Here is a 19052-nt window from a genome sequence, read left to right on the forward strand (position 1 = left end):
AGCAAATAATAGAAAAATTAATAAACCCTCTGGTAAGAGGATGTCTGAGCCCCCTCCACCTGTCTCACAGCCCACAAAGCCTTGAACAAATGTTTAACTCTTGGTACCTTCATGGTCAACCCATCTGTTACAGGCCTATGAGGAGAACATGTATGGTAGCAAATACCAGTGGATCATCCCGGGCTGGTATGAGCCTTCCTGGTGGGAGCAGGTGCACACAGAAGCCAACTCATCCCGTTGTCTCCGGAAGAATCTGCTTGCTGCCATGGAGGGCTACATTGGCGTGGACTTCGAGCCCCTGAGCTCCAAGCAGATCAAGACCATCTCAGGAAAGGTCAGTGCCATGGTCTGCCCACTTCACCCCCCAGGCCTATCTCTTTTGATCATCTTGTCTGATGATGTTGGTACAAAGCACCCAGATCTTGTTCTTGCCTTTGCTCTGTGACTTTGAGCAAATCACTTGGCCTCTCTGAGCTTGCTAAATGGGGATAGCCAGACCTCCACTGCATGCCCCCTAAAGAACTTGAGAATCAAATGAGGTAAGGGTGCTTCGTAAGCACAAAACACAGTGTCCATGTAAGCGACGGAGTCATGATTTTTGCAGCATCAAGTACAGCCTGCCTTTCAGACTCTGTCAGGCTTTCACTCCATGGACCTCTGATGTGGAATGTCATTTCTCAGGCTCACTGATGCTCCTGTCAGCCTAGAGGAGAGGACTCACGTAGACTTTGGGAAACATGTGCAGGAGACCAGCCAGACTGGCTTGAACCCCAGTTTTGCTACATACCAGCTGTGTGACCTTGAGCTTGAGTTGTCTGAGCCAGTTTCCTCATCTGCATAGTAGCGGTAAAAATACCCTCCTCTGGTGGCAGATTGTGCAGTGTGGCTGGTGTGATGCCTGGCCCCTCAGTGCTGTCCTTACCGGGAGCAGCACTTTGGACAGGGTGCTCCGCATGTTGTCATGGGCCTTACTAACCCCTCCCTGCTTATCTCAGACTGCTGCGAGAGAACCAAGCACTGTGACATATATAAAAACACCTCAGAAGTCCACTGTTACCTATCAGTGTTAAGTGTTATCAAGAAGCCGGGGATGGTGGCCCTGGTGAATGAGGTTGATTATATCTGTCTCTTAGTTCTAACCACCAGCGAGAATCAAGGCCAGCAGTGCACACAATTCTCCTTCGTCTTCTCTGAGCTCAGACTGTTCATTTCTCCACCCAACTCCAGTTCCATTAAAGGAATTAAACTTCATGGCAAAGCTATATATATATATATTTTATATATATTTATATATATAATTTTTTATCCATTATTCAATCTCAATCAGAGCCAGCTCTATAAGAATGATTTATTGATTTCTCCAAAAAATGGCAAATTATGAGGACACATTTTGTAAACAACTCTTTAGATCATGCTGGCACCTGGGGAATGCTGGAAAAACACTCTGGCTAGAAAATGTTGGAAGAAATTATTTTCATACAAAAATCGATGAGCATATAGAAAGTTTTGTGAGATGTGGAATAATGGGCAGAAACAACTCATTTCATTTCAGTAAGTGTTATTTTTAAAGGCGTCAAAGTTTGTAGTTTGTTAGCAGAGACTCGAGTCCAGGGACACTCTAGATTTAATCTCAAAATAATATAAAACCTTAGGAAAATGCAAAAACTAAAAAAAATAATTTCATGCAAGCAGGCAGCATAGTAACTGAACTGAGGACTTCAGGGGACCAAAGACAGAAATGATTACACTCAAGATCTGTGAAGCTGGGGGCACCTGGGTGGCTCAGTGGTTGAGCATCTGCCTTTGACTCAGGTTGTGATCCTGGGATCCTGGGATCGAGTCCCACATCAGGATCCCCTCAGGGAGCCTGCTTCTCCCTCTGCCTGTGTCTCTGCCTCTCTGTGTCTCTCTTGAGTAAATAAATAAAATCTTAAAAAAAAAAAGATCTGTGAGGCTTTGGGGCGTAAGAGTCGCAAGATGCATGCAAAGGGCCTTGAATGTTGTTCTAAGGAGCGTGGACGCTACAGGGTGGGTGAGCCACGCATGGATGTGAGCAAGACACAGGACTGCGTTTTGGGAAGATCATTTTTTTGCAGTGTCTTTTGGAGGAGGTGCTCTGACTTTATAACAACATCTCCCAGGTCACGGATTTTCATTTTATTTTTTTTTTCATTTTAATGGTTTTTATTTGGGATTGGTGAGGAGGCTGACCTCACTCCCATAGCTCTGTGCCTGGGAATATAACACTTTGTGGCTATTCCTGGGGCTGTTCACTTCACCCCATAGTGTGGGTGACCCACTCATGGGCCTCTCCGGATATAATAGTGCCATTAGAGCAGAGCCAGGCTCCTGGCATGGGAGAGCTTCCAAAATTCCATGACACCCAGTCCTTGCCTCTGAGATGTTTGAAGCAAGAGACTGCATTTCCTACATCATCCTAAGGTTACAAGATGCTTGAAGTTATGCGGGAAAATCTGGGGCATCTGCCTCTTGAAATCAGAGGCTTTAGGGTTCTCCTACAGATTATCTAGACCAACCTCCTATCAGATTCTCAGATCCTTCTAGTAGTAGAGGACTTATTACTTCTTCTCAGGGCCCGCACAAGTCACGTCCAAACTAAATAGCCCTGACCCCTCCTGTTGTAAGTCACACAGCCAGTGCAGAGCATGAGGGCAAAATTTAAAGTGTTGTTAAAAACCTCAGTCATCAAGGAGAAAAGTATTATAATGCAATATTTTTTAAAATTCAAAATTAACATGCAAAAAAAATCCACAACAGGGGACGCCTGGGTGGCTCAGCGGTTGAGCATCTGCCTTTGGCTCAGGTCATGATCCTGGGGTCCTGGGATCCAGTCTCACATTGGGCTTCCCTCAGGGAGCCTAATTCTCCCTCTGCCTATATCTCTGCCTCTCTGTGTCTCTAATGAATAAATAAAATCTTAAAAAAAAAAAAAAGATTCACAGGACTGGGATTAGGGTGAGCCAAGTGATTTTAATTCCACAATTGCAAGACTGGATCTTGTCTTTATTTAAAATTGTTCATCATGTTTTTTTTTTTTTGCATTCATTTTGATTTTTTTTAAATATCATTGATTTGGATGCCTGAGGTATTTGGCCCCCTGTTCAGTTACACACCTTGCTTGCCTCCCGCCGGTCCTGGCCCTGAACAGGTTGTGTTTATCAAGCTCCTTCCACGCTCAGCCTATCCTCTGCACATACTCTGGTTTTTGTTTTGTTTTTGTTTTAAAGATTTTATTTATTTACTCATGAGAGACACAGAGAGAGAGACACACACACACACACGCACACACACACACACACACACACACACACGGAGAGGGAGAAGTAGGCTCCCTGTGGGGAGTCCAATGTGGGACTAGATCCCAAGGTCCCAGGACCATGACCTGAGCCAAAGGCAGACACTCAACCACTGTGCCAGCCAGGTGCCCCTTCACGTGCTGTGGTTGCATGCTCTTTTCCTGGGGCGTGGGGCCTGCAGTTGAATAAAACATTCTTATTTGTAGTCTGACCACAGCCTAGTTCCTCAACTAATCTCCAAGAGTCTATGGTCAAAGGAAGGTCAAGAGACGTGGGAAATGGTTCTTGAATTTCAATTTCTGCCATACATGACTCCTGGGGACTGTGGTCATCCTTCATGGGCTGCTGAGCTGAGGCCTAGATTTTGGGGTCCATCAGTGTCCGTGAAGACAAGCAGACACTTGTAGAATCCAGTCAGTGAGCTCTTGCCATCCTTCCTTAGGAAAGCTAAGCAGCAGAAATGGGAAGGGACACACCCAAGATTTTTGTAGTTGGTTAAATAGCAACCCCTAAAAAGATATGCCGGTGTCCTAACCCTTGGAAGCCGTGAATGTGACCCGATTTGGAAAAAGCGTCTTTGCAGATGTAATTAATTTAGGGATCTTGGATAAGATCATCCTGGACTGCCCGGGTAAACCCTAAATCCAATGGCGAGGGTCTTATAAGAGAAAGTTAGAGGCACCTGGGTGGCTCAGCCAGCTAAGCGTCTGCTTTCTGCTCAGGTCATGATTTCAAGGTCCTAGGATGAGCCCCGTGTCAGGCTCCTTGCTCAGCGGGGAGTCTGCTTCTCCCTCTCCCTCTGCCCCTCCCCCTGCTTGTGCTCTCTTTCTCTCTCCCTCTCAAATAAATGAATAAAATCTTTTAAAAAAAGAGAAAGGCAGAGGGAGATTTGCCACGTGGTGATGGTCATATGATGGCACAGACAGAAACTAGAGTGATACATCCACAAGAAAAAGAATGCCAGGGATTGCCAGCAGCCATCAGGAGTGAGGAGAGAAGCATGGTATAGATTCTCCCTAAGAGCCCCCGGGGAGATCCAGCTCCCCAACACTTTAATTGCAGACTCCTGGCTTCCAGAACCGAGAAAGAATAAACTTCTGTTATTTCGAGCCACCCCCATTTGTGGAAGTTTGTTATGGCAGCCCTAGGAAACTGATACAGTCACCCAGAGGGTCAGGGACAGCTCCAGGACCTGAAGCCAGGACTGCTGATTCCCTACCCAGAACTTCTTCCCCCTCAAGATCTCCCCCCAAGACTTGTGACAAGCTTAGAACAGAATGCACCCAAATCAGCCCTTTCTGTCTCAGTGGGGTCACTGCCAGTAGGTGACATAACAGGAGAGCGTGGGTCTGGTGATCAAGAGATCTGGCACAAATCCTGGTATTCCCACCAATTAATCTACCTCCACAGCTAGTCCTTCTCACCCCACCCCCACCCCAGCCTCAGTTTCCCAAACGAAAATGAGAGATTTGGACCAGCTAACTCCTGGGGTCCTTTCGCATCTACGTTCTCTGGCTCTGTGTAAATACAGTACTGGGTTCTTACAGTGAGCTGTGTGACATGGTCATAATGTTAAACCTTGGAATCCCCAGAATAAAGGTGACTTATGGCAGAGAAAGGTGCAGAATCAGACAGAACAGTGGCCCCTCTTGGACTGTGTTCTCTGAGGTTCCCCCTTCCATACACCTGTTGCCAGTCCTGCCAGCCCAACCCTTTCATGGGCGCCCAAGAGAGTTCTGGTAGGAGGAATAAGGTAATGGGACTCAGAGGGCATTCATCTGTCTCTTCCTGTTGGAATTTCCAGTGATGGGGTAAGTGCAGACGTTCAGGCTTCCCTGAGCACATCCAGAGTTCGGCCTTCTGAAACCACATGAGGACAGTCTCTGGGCACTGGCTTTGGCTCTACTGTCAGGCTCGTTCTCCTCACTGAGATTCCCCATTACCACTCTGCTCCCCCATAGGAACTCTTTGACATTGGTGATTTCCATTGTCAGCTTTCACTTTTCAAAGTCCTCTTAGGTTTGTTTCCATTGTGAGCATTTACCACTCTAGCCAGGTTCCTCTGGTGATGGCTCAGCCTCTCTGGACATTTTTCCCATTTTCCCACTGAGACACAGAGCTGAACCCAAGCACCAGATAGAGATGTGCACAAAACCCTGGAATCACTGGGGACCTCAGAGGTGGCTCAACCCCCCAATCAAATGCACAGGTTCATTCTTTGGAAGAGTTTTGTAATGTTTTCTGACTAAAGGCTTCTGCAACCACCCATGACTATTGATTCAAGATGGCAGAAGTGAAAGAAACACCAATCAAGTAAGTCCTCAATGTAGAGCCAATGACCTAGGAAAAATTGCATCCATCCCATTGTCACTGCCCTGTGAGCTCCCTGACAAAAAAAAAAAAAAAAAGTAAAACTTTTAGAGAAGCTCTGGGCTCTAGAGAAGAGGAAGGGAAGGGGTTGTGGAAAAGCAGGCATACTCCCTGGAGAGGTAATCCTTCACAATGCCAATGCCTCTGCCTCCCACCTTCCCCACGAGGCTCTTGTTCCCTACTGCTGCCCTAGAAATTCAATGGGGGATAAGTAGTGTAGCAGAGGAACATGGGATCCGGAGGAAGGGTGTGATAGCCCATGGAGGATCATAAGTAATAAGGGCACTCACTAGATTTGAATTTCGGCCACCACTTCCCAACTGGGAGACTCTGAAAGATGACTAGTCATCCATACCAACATCCCTGGCCCCCCAGTCTACCTCAGTAACACAACTCTGGTTTTTAAGTAGCTATGTTGCCATGCAGCTGAAAGGGACATGTAGTTAGATAAGGCCAGGATTCTAAGTCTGGCCAAGGAATATAAGTAGGAGTGTTATATGGGACTTCTGGAAGACTCCTTTAAGAAGAAAGCCTGGCCTTCTCTTCCCTTCTCCTTTCTGTTGGCTGGAATATGGATGGGATGGCTAGATCCCATCTTGGATTAAGAAGTGACCATGAGAAGGAAACCTCATTCTAGGGTAGTGTTGCATACAGATGGGAGCTGGGTCCCTGATTACACTGTGGAGCTGCCATAGCAGCCATGCCCTGCCTACACATGGACATCTTTTACATGAGAGAAAAATAAATTATCTCTAAGTCACTGATAATTATTTACTGCTATATACAGCTAAATCAGGTGACATAGTGATAGTGATACAATGACATTGGGCAAGGCATTTGACCTTTTGGAAATTGTTTCTTATCAATACTGGGATATAATAATATAATAATATTATTATATATATTATATATATATATATATATATAATATAATATCTCATTTATAAGGTTTATAAGGATTAGATAAAGTAAAGCAGAGAAAAGTATCTTATAGGGTGCCAAACACACAATAGGTGCTTGACAAATGTGCTTCTTTTCCTTTAGCACAGCAGCCTCAGAGCTGGAGAAAGGAGCAGTGAGTCAGTTTACACACACATATACACAAATCTGCCCTGGTTTGTTATTGGGATTTTACTGAATTTGTAGGTTGCTTTAGGAAAAATTGACTTACTAATAGTCTTCCAGTCCATGAATTTTGTATATCCCTACATTCACCAAGGTCATCTTGAATTTCTCTTAGAAATGTTTTATAATTTTCTGTCTGGAATTCTTGCACATACTGTGTTTGGTCTATTTCTAGGTATTTGATGTATTTTGGTGAATATATGTGCAAATTACTATTGGGTGCATACGTAGGGGTGGAATTTCTGAGTCACAGAGTATGCATATGTTCAGCTTGAGTAGACCCTGCCAAACAGATTTCTAAAGTGGTTGTACCAATTTACACACCCACCAGCAGTGATTGAGAGTTCCAGTTGGTTCACATGGTCACCAACATTTGGTATTGTCAGCTTTTTAATTTTAGCCAATCTAGTGGGTGTATAGTCGTATCTCATTTGAGTTTTAATTTACATTTCTCTGATGACTGATGAAATTGAGTACCTTTCCATATCTTTACTGGCCATTTTGATACCCTCTTTTACAGATTTCCTGTTCAAGTCTTTTGCCCATTTTTCTACTTGGATTCTCTGCCTGTTTCTCATTGATTTGTAGAAGTTCTTTTTAAATTTTGCATGTGAATCCTTGGATGGTTATATGTATTATTTATATCTCCTCCCAGTCTTCCATTCTTGAACTTATACTTTCACTCTCTTAATGATATACTTTGAAGAACAGAAATTCCTAGTTTTAATGTAGTCCAGTTTGTCTTCTTTATGAATAGTATATCTGTGTTCTGTTTAAACACCTTTGCCCACCCACCCTCATGGAAATATTTTCTATCTTATCTTTTAGAAGTTTTGTTTTCCCTTTCACATTTAGATATAGAATACACAGGAAGTTGATTTTATGTATGATATGAGTTAAGATCTAGATTCATTTTCTGCCCATATGGATAACCAGTTGATTTGGGACCATTATTAAAAAGTCCATCATCCTCACCATCCTCTCCCCATGCTATGGTGTCAGTTTTGTCATAAATTAATCATTGTATATACTAGAAATCTATTCCTAGACTTTTCATTCTCTTCCAGTTGCATATCCACTAACCAATATCACTGTCTCAATAACTAAAACTTTATTATAAGACCTGATACCTAGTCGTGTAATCTTTCAACTTTGTTCTTATTCTTTAAGATTTCCCTGGATATTCCTGGCCCTGTTGTCATTTTTCATTTAGATTTACTCACATATCTACACTTTCCATTTCTTTTCATTCCTTCCTGCATTTCTGTTCTTCTGTTTATGACACTTTCATTCTGCCCAAAGAGCCTTTCTTTTACTGGGGGTTGGCTAGAGACCAATTCTCTCAGTTTCCAATTGTCTGAAATTTTCTTTTTTCATCTTTAGCTTTGAGGTGTAGAATTCTAGCTAGCCATGATTTGTCTTCTGGCTTCCATTGTTTCTATTAAGTCAGCTGCTTGACTTTTTGTTGCTCTTTTGGAGGTAATGTATTTTCTTTCCTCTAGCTACTTTTAAGATTTTATCTTTGCTCTGGTCTCCAGCAGTTTTACTGGGATGTACTGACGTGAGGTTTTCTTTGGATTTATCTTGATTGTAATTCACAGAGTTCATGCAACTTCATGAATCTGTGAATTGAAATGTGTTTGGAGAGATTCTACCATAATATCCCTTTAAATATTGTTTCTGCTTATTCTCTCTTTCCTCACATTCCAAGACAACAATTATACGTATGCTAGACATTTTCAACATATTCCATATATCTCTTAGGTTTACTTCTTATTTTCTAGCCTTTTTTTCTGTCTGTGTTTCAGTCTGAATATTTATTGCTATTTACTACTACTACTACCCTTTCTTCTAGTTCATTAACCTACCTTCTGCTGTGTCTAATATCCTGCTCCATCCATCTTATTGAGTTAATTTCAGTTGTCCTATTTTTCATTTTTAGACTCTGTTGTTTTCTTTTTTTCCTTCATAGCTTCTAGTTCTCTGGTAATATTCTGTATCTTTTCATCTATTTTTTGAACACACAAATATTCTTTTATTTATTTTTTTAATATATTTTACTTATTTATTCATGAGAAACACAGAGAGGAGAGAGAGAGAGGCAGAGACACAGACAGAGGGAGAAGCAGGCTCCATGCAAGGAGCCTGACATGGGACTCGATTCCGGGTCTCCAGGATCACGCCCTGGGCTGAAGGCGGCGCTAAACCCCTGAGCCACTAGGTTGCCCAGTGTTCCTCTTTTAAAGTCATGTCTAATAACTTCAAGATTTGAATCATCTGTGGGTCTGTTTCTATTGTCTATTTTTCTTCTTTCCTTTATTCTTTCCTCCTTTATTCCCTTCCTCATTTTTTGCCTGCCTGCCTGCCTGCTTTCCTTCTTCTGTCCCTCCTTTTCTCTTCTTATTATTTGGTCCTATTTCCTGATATACCTGTTAAATTTTATTGATATAATTGGAGATGAAAAAAATGTAGAGGCTACAGATGGCATTATCTTTCTTCAGAGAAGATTTCTTTCTCTCCAAGAAGGCAGTTAGACTAGGAAAAGATCACCTAATCCAATCCAGAATTGAGATGATTCCAGGCATGGTTTTGGTTTTTATAAGACCCGGCCTATTTTTGGTTTGCCCTTATTCCTAGTATTTATTCTTCATTGTTATTAGCTGAAATCCTGGGGCGTTTACTGGCCTTGGGGTTCAACTTCTTTCTTCCTGATACTGTGATACTCCAAACACTTCTTAATTTCTAAACCCCTTAGCCACTGCTTTTTCTTGGTTTCTCAACCTCTTGCTTTATGCAGCTTGGTTATCATGAACTATTTCAAGTGCAAAGGCCAGTCTGAATACTGGGCTTACTTTTCTGTGCTTCGTTTTTCTCCAAGACCTTGGTGTTACAAGCCTTGCTACCCTGATAGCCTTGAACTGCAGTTTTTTAATCTTCCCTTCCCTTTGGGATGGCTGAAAACTCTGATTCAGTGTTTTGTTGTCCTGCAACTAGCTTTCCTACTTACAAAGCATCAAATGCCCCAAGGGAGACAGCAAAGAATGCTGGATTCTTCTCAAAGCATTCTCTTCTCTTTAGCATCTTGCTCCTCAAGTCCTAGATGTCCTGCTTGCTTTATGAAGCCTTTGAATAGCTATTTTTATATTTTATTCTGCTTCTCTGAATGTTCTTCGTGGGAACTTTGGTCTGATATAAGCCATTTCATCACGATCAGAGTGGAAGTATGACCTGAGACTATTTTGCTTCAAAAGTAGAAAACAGCATGCCGGGCACAGGGCAGCATGCCGCTGCCTTCAGCTCTTTGAGGGGCTGTTGTGTATAAGAGGGAACAGACATGATTCCTGCAGCTCCAAAAGGAGACACTGCATGCAGAATACAGGTCATAGGGAGGTGCTGGAGATACTGTATCCAGAACACTAGTCTCCTAGACAGCAAGCACTCTTTAGGTGGAAATTCTTCCTGAAGGGAGAGTTAGCTTCTCCGCACTGAAGGATTCTAAGATGGAGCTCAGCAAGTATCTGGAAATTGCTATTGAGAAGATCCAATAATCGGATTGTAGGAGGGACTTAATCAGTAATAACCTATTTATATAGTCTTGAGATCTTGGAAGGTTTATAGAAATACAGATTCTTAAAAATATCCCATAGGCATACTGAATCAAAATGTAGGGCTCTGGCATCTGCATTTAACAAGGTCCCCAGGTGATCCACAAACTGGGGTATAGACACAAAGAGATTAAATACTCCCTAGTGTATCTCCCAAGTGAGACTCTGGGATCCCCAAATCCCACAGGGGATGCCAGAGAGAAACTCTCCTAGTTTTGCCACTCTGAGGGTGACAGCTGGAGATGTGGAAGAGGATGAGTTCACCCTCTGCTGTGTTCTGTCCATGAGGCTCCTCTCTCCCAGAAAGCAGGACTCTGCTTGGTTCTGCTGGAATGACAGACCCATAAGGTTTAGTCACATTGTGGGTTAGCAAGCTTGTGTGGGCTAGCCTAGGAGCCTAACCACTATTTATAACATAGTTTCTGTGGAAAAATATGTTCCAAGTTTCAACAACTGCCTTTCAAAAATATGCTGGAGCACAACCTGTCAGTAATTGGGACTATCTATATAAAGTTATTTTCTCAGAAACTTTTAGCATCTCATGATAAACCTGACCTCAGAAAATGAGTAATTAATCAGCCTTCAGTGTCAGCTCTACAATGGAAGAAATTCTTCTGCCCTGAATAATCGGAGGCCGGCTTGAAGAGCAACTACTACTTTTTCTCAGACAATTTGTGAGAGTGTTTCTTCCTGCTGTCATTGTTTTGCCCAAGGGAGATTGGTGCTGGCTTCACCTGGGAAGTGATGAATGGCCTGGGATATAATGTGGTAGCAATGTCTTCAACTCGGTGCTTGCTAAGACAGTGACAATGAGGTCACCTTTCCGGGCTTAGTTACACCTGTCCCATTCCAAGGACTCTTCCCACAGAAATGAGGTCAGCAGCCAAATTTCCAGTGTTCTTCACTTGAGGGATGAAGGACAGTGCTGTGAGATAGAAAGATATGGATTTGTAAGTACATATGTAAAAAGTGCACACAGGGGCTTGTGTTTGCTCCAAGCTCAAGTTGAATAAATGATATGATTTTGTGCCCCCTGCTGTCTCCACAAAAAAATGACCCCAATAAACACCATTAAGGAAGGTAAAAAATTATACTCATTTATCCCTTGGTGAGAGCACACTGAAAATGTTCGCCTCAGGTCTGGACTCCTGACTTTAAAAGGGTCATAGAAACCTTGAAGGATGACCCAGGGGCATGTTCTGGTAGGGAAGAGGTCTGGAAACATCATCGGAATATAATTATTAGATTGAACAAACAGGACTCAAATATAGACACCACCAGCCCTGGATGCCTTTGTATCCATCTGAGCAAGTTCACAGGATCAAAATCCAAGAGAGAAGAAGTCAGAGGGGCCTCGTGACTTTGATGCTTAAAGCAATTAGAAAAAAACAAATCCAATTTATAATTTATAATACTTTTAACATAGCCAGTAGCTAAATTAATAACCAGAAATAGACCCAAATCATATTTAAACATCAAAGAAAATATATAGCCAAATAGTAAAGGATGGAATAATAACAAGAATGCATTTAAACAAAACATTAAAAGGTGTGATCACCTTAGCAATATTGAATAAAAAAGAAATGCACCTAAAAAAAAAAAAGAAAAAGAAAGAAAGAAATGCACCTAAGAAGTAAAAATTGCCTATTGGTATTTGAAAGGAGCTCACTCCAATATGCTCTTTTTCTTACCCTAATAAACTGATGGTTTTTAAAATTGTGAAATTCGTTGTTGTCAAAGATGCAGAGAAATGGGTACTTTCATACCCAGTGGGATTTTAATTTCTCATATTTGGGGAGAATATTCTGGCTGAAGTATGGGTGAATCGTGTTTAAGTTTGTTATACTCTTTGCCTCAGCAATTATACTTCTGGGAATTTATTCTGAAAATATAAGTACCAGTACGTGTTCAGAAAGTTTAGATACAAGGATGCTCTTTGCAGTCCTGTACTTGGGACAAATTCGAGACATCCTAACTGTCCAGTAATTGGGGATTGGTTAAGGAAGTAAGGTAGGGCCTGCATGCTCTGGAGGACCGTTGACTCCTGCCAGCACAGATGTCGGCACAATCTTGGCTCTTCAGGGCGTTCTGGGTTAGCAGGACCCAGCCGCGCTGGGTGGCTGGATTGGGCAAGCCACCTTTACTGTTAGTAACAGTGGGTAGCATTTATGGGGCACCTACTATATCCTGGACACCAGACTGGGTGCCTTGCATGCTTCACGTCACTGAATCCTCATGGCCACCGAGCAAGAGAGGACATAGAAACCTGCAGGAGAGGGGACTTCGCCCCAGGTCACAGCAAACCCAGAGCCAGAGATGGAGGGCAGGGCTGCCTGCTTCCAAATCCTCTGTCCTGACTACCGTGCCAGGGTCCTACCTATGTTGCCAAGAGGAAACTTCTAGATCACCTGATCCCACTTTCTCATTTTTCAGATGGAGACACTGAGGATTATCAAGGACCTCTGTAGGTATTGCCATAGGTGATCAAGACAGAAAGCATCTTGACCCCACAGAGCTTAATTCTAGCTGTTGAGGTGTAGGGAGCAGGGAAGAAGGGAGGGCTGGAACAGACAAGAGGCAAATGATCACATAAGTAGAACCATTGCAGGATATGAAAAGGGCAGTAAAGAAGATAAAACCAGTGGATGGAGAATGCCTAGGGTGAGGGGTGTTTAGAAAGGGTGTGTCAGGGAAGCCACCCCTGTGAAGTGACAAGTGTTGACGTCTGAATGCTGAGAATATCATGCAAAGAGTTGGGGAAGCTTTCTGGCAGAGGAAACAGCTGGTGCAAGAGCCCTGAGGTGCAAACCAACTTGATGTGATCAAAGGACCCAAGAGATCTAAGTGAGAGAGTGTGCCTCATTATGGGCCCCTCAGCCCTTGTGCTCCGTGAAGAGGAGTAAAAGGGTGGAGGGCAGAAAGCCGGCCCCACAGGAGTGCATGAAGGTGGAGGGCATGAGGGGGGCGTGAGGAGCAGCTCAAGGCTCTGGGCCAGGCTGGACATAGAAACAGTGCTGCCTCCTGGAAGAACCCTTGGATTTGAGGAGCTCCTGCTGTGTGTTTTGAGTGATGAACAAATGTGATGGCTGGACATGACGCATTTCCAAGGAAAACTGTCAACAGGGATGAGACCTGAGTCATCCAGTGGGAGCTGAAGCAAAAAAGGAGGGGGTGCTATTGCTGGGCCACCAGCATTCCTATGTGGTCAGGTGAAAAGCCTCTCCTAGAGTCCACAATTATACTTCTGGGAAGCCCTTGGCTGTCCCCAGGCACAAGTGAGTGTGAACCTGTCCTGCTAACACCTTGAACCATGGGCAACAGACTCACTCGGGCTCCAGCCGTGAGACTCAGCCCTTGAGGGCTCAGCTTCACCACCCTCCTTGGGCACCAGACATGGCCCCAAACAATTGGGGGTGGTTTGCAAAAAGCAATTATGCCCTCAAAAGTCAAAAATTAAAGACGTAACAGAGATGGAATGGGACCAGTGTAGCTACACACACACACACACACACACACACACACACAGATGCACACATACACGCACACAAGCTGTGTAACTTTGGGCAAGTCTCTGGACCTCTCTGTGCCTCAGGCTGCAGGTGGGGGAAGCACGTGTGACCATCTCTAAGAGCCCTTCCCAGTATAAACTGACAATGGTTTCTATATGTGATTTGTCCCCAAAGAGGGTTTTTCCAAAGACTTAGCTATAGACTCTGATGACGTTTCTGACAGAGGAGTTCAGAAGTGACTTGAGAGGCCCATGGGAAGGTTAAGGGTGATGAGTTCCCCTGGGGTGGTATCCATTTGAATGTGTAAGCCTCAGCAATTGGAGTAAAAAGGTTTTCATTACTTTGTGGCCACAATCAGAATGTTAATATCACCAATGAAATTCTTTTGTGAAATTCAGTTCAACGGGAGAAAAAACTTTTTTTACAAAATGCTGAATTATTCACAGACCTTGCTTTATTACAGAAGAGGAAAGAAGAGGGAAACAGTATAGGGTCAGAACAGCCCTTACATCTGGGCACCTGGGACCAGCCCCAGGCCCCATGCTCTAGGAAGGCCTCACTCAGGCTCCACGGGGCTCAGAATCCACAAGGCCACTGGGTCATGCCCCCCACCCCTGAGCTTGCACCCCCTCCCTCCTAAGAACTGGAACCACTTCCAGGGCCAGGGAGCTTCTTACCAGGGTCTGCACTCTTGAGATTGGGCTGTACCTCTGGGGTTGTTAAAGGTCTATGATGCTGGAAGGGGAGGAGGTGTAGACTGAGCTGGGCTACAGAGGTGGGCCCCACCACAAAGCCAGCTCCCTCTATGCCTCTATCTCCAGCCTGAAGCTCCAAGGAGCCCCAAAATTCTGTATTCAAACTTGCCCTTCCAGATCATTAGGAAGGTATATTTATTATGATGGGGAGACAAAAATATTTTACCGGGCAGTTTATTGGCTTGTCTTTAATGTAAATATTTAGACATACGGAATGTGGTCCTCCACTGGTACTGTAGCTCCAAACCCTGCAAATATCAGAGGGAGGCCTAGTTAGGGTGCATTATTCCTTCACCCTAGCCTTCCTAGACAGCCAGGGTGCAAGTCTCAGCTTTGCCACTCACCAGCCATGTGATCCTGGGCAAGTCAACTTTCCTGAATCAATGTTCTCATCTGGAAAATGGGGACAATAACGGTACCTCACTGTATGAGGTCACTGTGTGGATTAAATGAGATAATGCCCATAAAGAGCCTGGCACCATGCCTGACTCACTGTAAGCATCGGAGAGTGTTAGTTCTTGGCACCATGTGCCTGATGTCTCTGCCGGTTATAACCTGGTGTCCCCCTATCCCCCTGTTTTACAGACTCCACAGCAGTATGAGAGAGAGTACAACAACAAGCGGTCGGGTGTGGGGCCCAGCAAGTTCCATGGGTACGCCTACGATGGCATCTGGGTCATCGCCAAGACGCTGCAGAGAGCCATGGAGACACTGCACGCCAGCAGTCGGCACCAGCGGATCCAGGATTTCAACTACACGGACCACACGCTGGGCAGGATCATCCTCAATGCCATGAATGAGACCAACTTCTTCGGGGTCACGGTCAGTCCCACGCCCCAGACTCCCCTTTCCTTCAGGCCCCTTGGTGATGTACAAGGCAAAGGGGGCTGAGTCACACACCCTTTGATACTAGATCCATTTTCTCCAGTCATTGACATAACTTCCTGTGGGTTGTAGGATTGCGGGGCTGCCAAAATGAGGGACAGGTTCAGGGATACTCTCTGACATGCTGGGGAAATGCTTCTCTGCTGCTCATGGACTGCAAAGGGCGTAGTGAGCTGACTGTTCACAGAGCAGTTGAAATTCACCAGCTGGGGGATGGGGGCAGCAAGAGGCCTGGACCCAAAGTCAGGTTCAAATCCTGGGTCTTTCAAGGTACCTTCTCCAAACCATAGAGTTTTCATTCCCAGCATGGAAATAGTACCTGCTATAAAGGTATAAAGATGGACCATTACAAAGTAAAAACTGCTAATATTTGTTGAGCAGGCTACTTGCTCTGAGCCTTGAGAAATGAGGATAATAACATAGGACTTGCAAAGAAGTTGGGAAAAGCATTGATAATAATTGTTAACATTTCCTTTATGACTATTATGTGCTACATACTTTGCTAAGCATTTCATGTAGGTTAGCTATAAAAATGTATGCCCAGGCCCAGAGTAGGCTCTCAATACATGCTAGGATTGCTGGTGTTAATAATGATCCCGTTGCATCCGTATGCCATCCACAGGAAGTAGATGCTGTTATTATCACTATTAGAGGTGAGGAGCCTGGAGCTCAGAGCATTTACGTTCTCCGGCCAATCAGAGGTAGAACTGGGATTTGAACTTGTGTCTAGCTCTTAAATGCTGCATTACACTACCTTCTGGTATTGGACGTTAAGTGGCAGTTATATCTCGTGATGATGTGTTCGTCACTGACTCTGCTTCAGAATATAAGGAAAATTTGCCTAAAGCATGGGTTGAAATGGCTAAAATCCTGTCTTGTGTTCTAATTTAAAGAGTCAAGAGAAGTTAGTCTGTCTTGAGGTATTAAGAGTTGTAGACAAGATGAGTCGATTAGTGCATTTCTTAAATGTTCACACTTCCTTTGTGTGCGTGCGCTCAGGCTTGCCGGTGGTTGGTCTGGTGGGCGGGGGCTGGTGCAGGTGAGGGTGTCGACAATGATGTGGATGCTGAGGTAGATAAGATGGGCTCCCTGTCCTGGAGCCTGCAGGTCCAAATGAGGAGGCGAGAGCTGGACACCGATGATCATAAAAATTAAAAGGGCCCATCACCATGAGAGAAAGCGTATAAGCCCAGAGGGGTGTCTGTGACCATGGATGAAAAAGTCAGGGAGCTTTTTGGCAGAGATAGCATTGTGCAGCGCCTTAGACATGCAGAGTGGGGGCCGGCAGTCTGGCCAGATGGAGCGTGGTGAGCGAGGGAGATATGCGTGAGTGTGTGCAGGGACAATTACTTTGTTGGGATAATTGGAAAGGAGGAGGATGAGGCTGGGAAGGTAAGTTGGGGCCCACTCCTGAAGGAACAAACGAAGAAGGCTGGCCTTCATTTTACAGACCACCTATTCTCAAAGTGCTCCTTGACCAGCAGCACCTGTGTCCCCTGGGCGCTGGGTAGAAATGCACACTCCCCAGCCCGACCCCCGAGGACTCACTGACTCAGAGTCCTGGTCAGGGGCCCAGCCGCTGCCGTTTAACAGACCCTCCAGGCGGTGCTAACATGCTGGAGTTTGAGTGCAGCTGCTCCGGGTGGTGGGCAGCGGCTGAGGCTTCCTGAAAAGAAGTAGATCTCCAAAATCTCAGACCAAAGCCACTCTTAACCAGACAGTTCTTGGCCTCTCCTCCCACAGTTCAGATGCAAAGCCTCTGAATAGTTAGGGGCAATACCCGTGCTTATGGTGCAGCTTGGATTCAGACAATAAACAGCTTTCAAAAATTTAGTTTCCAAAAAAATGTTTTTAATCCTCAGAACCTCTTATAAAATCTCACGTGGTGCTGGTATATAACACAGATTGGAGAGAAGCTTCTCGGTTGAAAGGAGGAGCAGCCCAGGGCCCTACCTGTTCAGCCACTCACCCGTAGCCCCTGGACCACCCCCCAACCCCCTGCCCTCGCTCAAACCCCGCAGAATGGCCCCACCAGGACCCCAGAGGTCCTCCCTCTTCTACACAGACTGAGCCTTGCAGAAGGTGAGACTCGCCTGTTCCACACCAGGAGCACTGTGGGCAGAGCAATCTCCAAACGTGGCTACACTTCCTCAGGTCGTCCTGCCACGCTTTGCTTCTTATTTAATGGAAGGAATCCACAGTATCTCCAGCCCAAACAGCTGGATAGAGAGCTACAGAATCTAGGAAGCCTTCTGCGTCCCTCCTCATCCTAGCACTCGGCATTTTGCCCAGATGCCTGATGTATCTTGGTTGGAGATCATTTATAACCACTCTCAAGGGCTCCTTTTCATCTAAGCCAAATAATACGTAATCTCCACTTGATGAGCAATTAGATAAAACTGCCTGGACACTTTACACGACTTGAAGAGGAGTTTCTTTCTCATGAGAAATTTCTTGACACATATTTATGCCCTCCCCGGTTTATAATAATTCAGCGGATGTTAGGATTCAAGGTGCTCTTCACAATCCTCAGATTCAACCCCCTGATGTTGTAGATGAGTATCTGAGGTCCGGAGAGGGCGCTTGCAAAGTCACACGGAGGGACGGTTTGGCAGAGCCAGGATGCTGTGGCTGGCTCACTGGGCCCTGTCCCTGCCACAGCAGGTGCCACCACTTTTCTCATTGTGCACATTCCCCTTTACTGAAGAAAGGGATTAGGATAATGAAAGAATTCTACACTTTTCCCCCCTTCCCCCTAATCTCCTTTGTCACATATTAATATGTGCTTGTCACTGGGCTGTAGACAGGTTTCATTAAAATTGTCTTCTGATCAGAGAAGAAAGGACATCTTCTGACAAAATAAAAAGTGTCTCTGTGGTCCAAGGAGACCACAGAAGGCCAAGTTCAGCCATAAATAAAGAGTTGGAAAGGAAAGGAACAGGAGGCAGAAATAAATTGAAGCATTTTCTATTTGCTAAAGGGTTTTCATTATACGGCACACATGGTGTCCATTTTTCCACTCTCAGGCAGGCACTTTATTCTGGGTCACCCTCATTCAGCATGTTTACTATACGGAAAATCGTTTAAACACATTAAATTAATTATATCCGTGACTCAATTTCAATTGATTCAGTGTGCACACTCTCGTCTGGGAGCCAGGCCTGTGGTTCCTGGTTGGCATGTTAAAGAAGAGATTTCTTCCACGCATCCTGGATTGGGGACTCCGGCTTCAGCTTGGGCCCAGTTCTGTTTTATCTTCTTAGGAGCTCCTCCCAGGTACCCTTCTCAGGGAACACTGATATAGATTCTGTGTCCCCCTACCTTGCACACCTGATGTCCTAGGAGGGAGGGCGGGGGTCTTGCCTCCCTCTGCTTCCCTGAGGGTGCTTTTCTGATTTTTGGCCCTGTTATTAACCTCTTACCTCTCTATGGTCTGCAAATCTCAAAATGCTTTCCCACGTGGACATACCCTCTTCTGCCAAACGT

At 44.7% G+C, this 19052-nt stretch overlaps 1 protein-coding gene across 1 annotated transcript in view; it reads left to right on the plus strand.

The window, feature by feature from the left end:
- Positions 1 to 19052, plus strand: part of GABBR2 (gamma-aminobutyric acid type B receptor subunit 2) — a 348859-nt gene that overhangs the window by 195081 nt on the left and 134726 nt on the right. Inside the window, exons 6-7 of the mRNA XM_041763142.1 lie at positions 134 to 334; positions 15267 to 15503. Of these exons, the coding sequence (XP_041619076.1) occupies positions 134 to 334; positions 15267 to 15503 (438 nt within the window). The remainder of the gene's footprint in view (positions 1 to 133; positions 335 to 15266; positions 15504 to 19052) is intronic.

Source organism: Vulpes lagopus, chromosome 7, assembly GCF_018345385.1.
Source record: "Vulpes lagopus strain Blue_001 chromosome 7, ASM1834538v1, whole genome shotgun sequence".
NCBI classification, from domain to species: Eukaryota; Metazoa; Chordata; class Mammalia; order Carnivora; family Canidae; genus Vulpes; species Vulpes lagopus.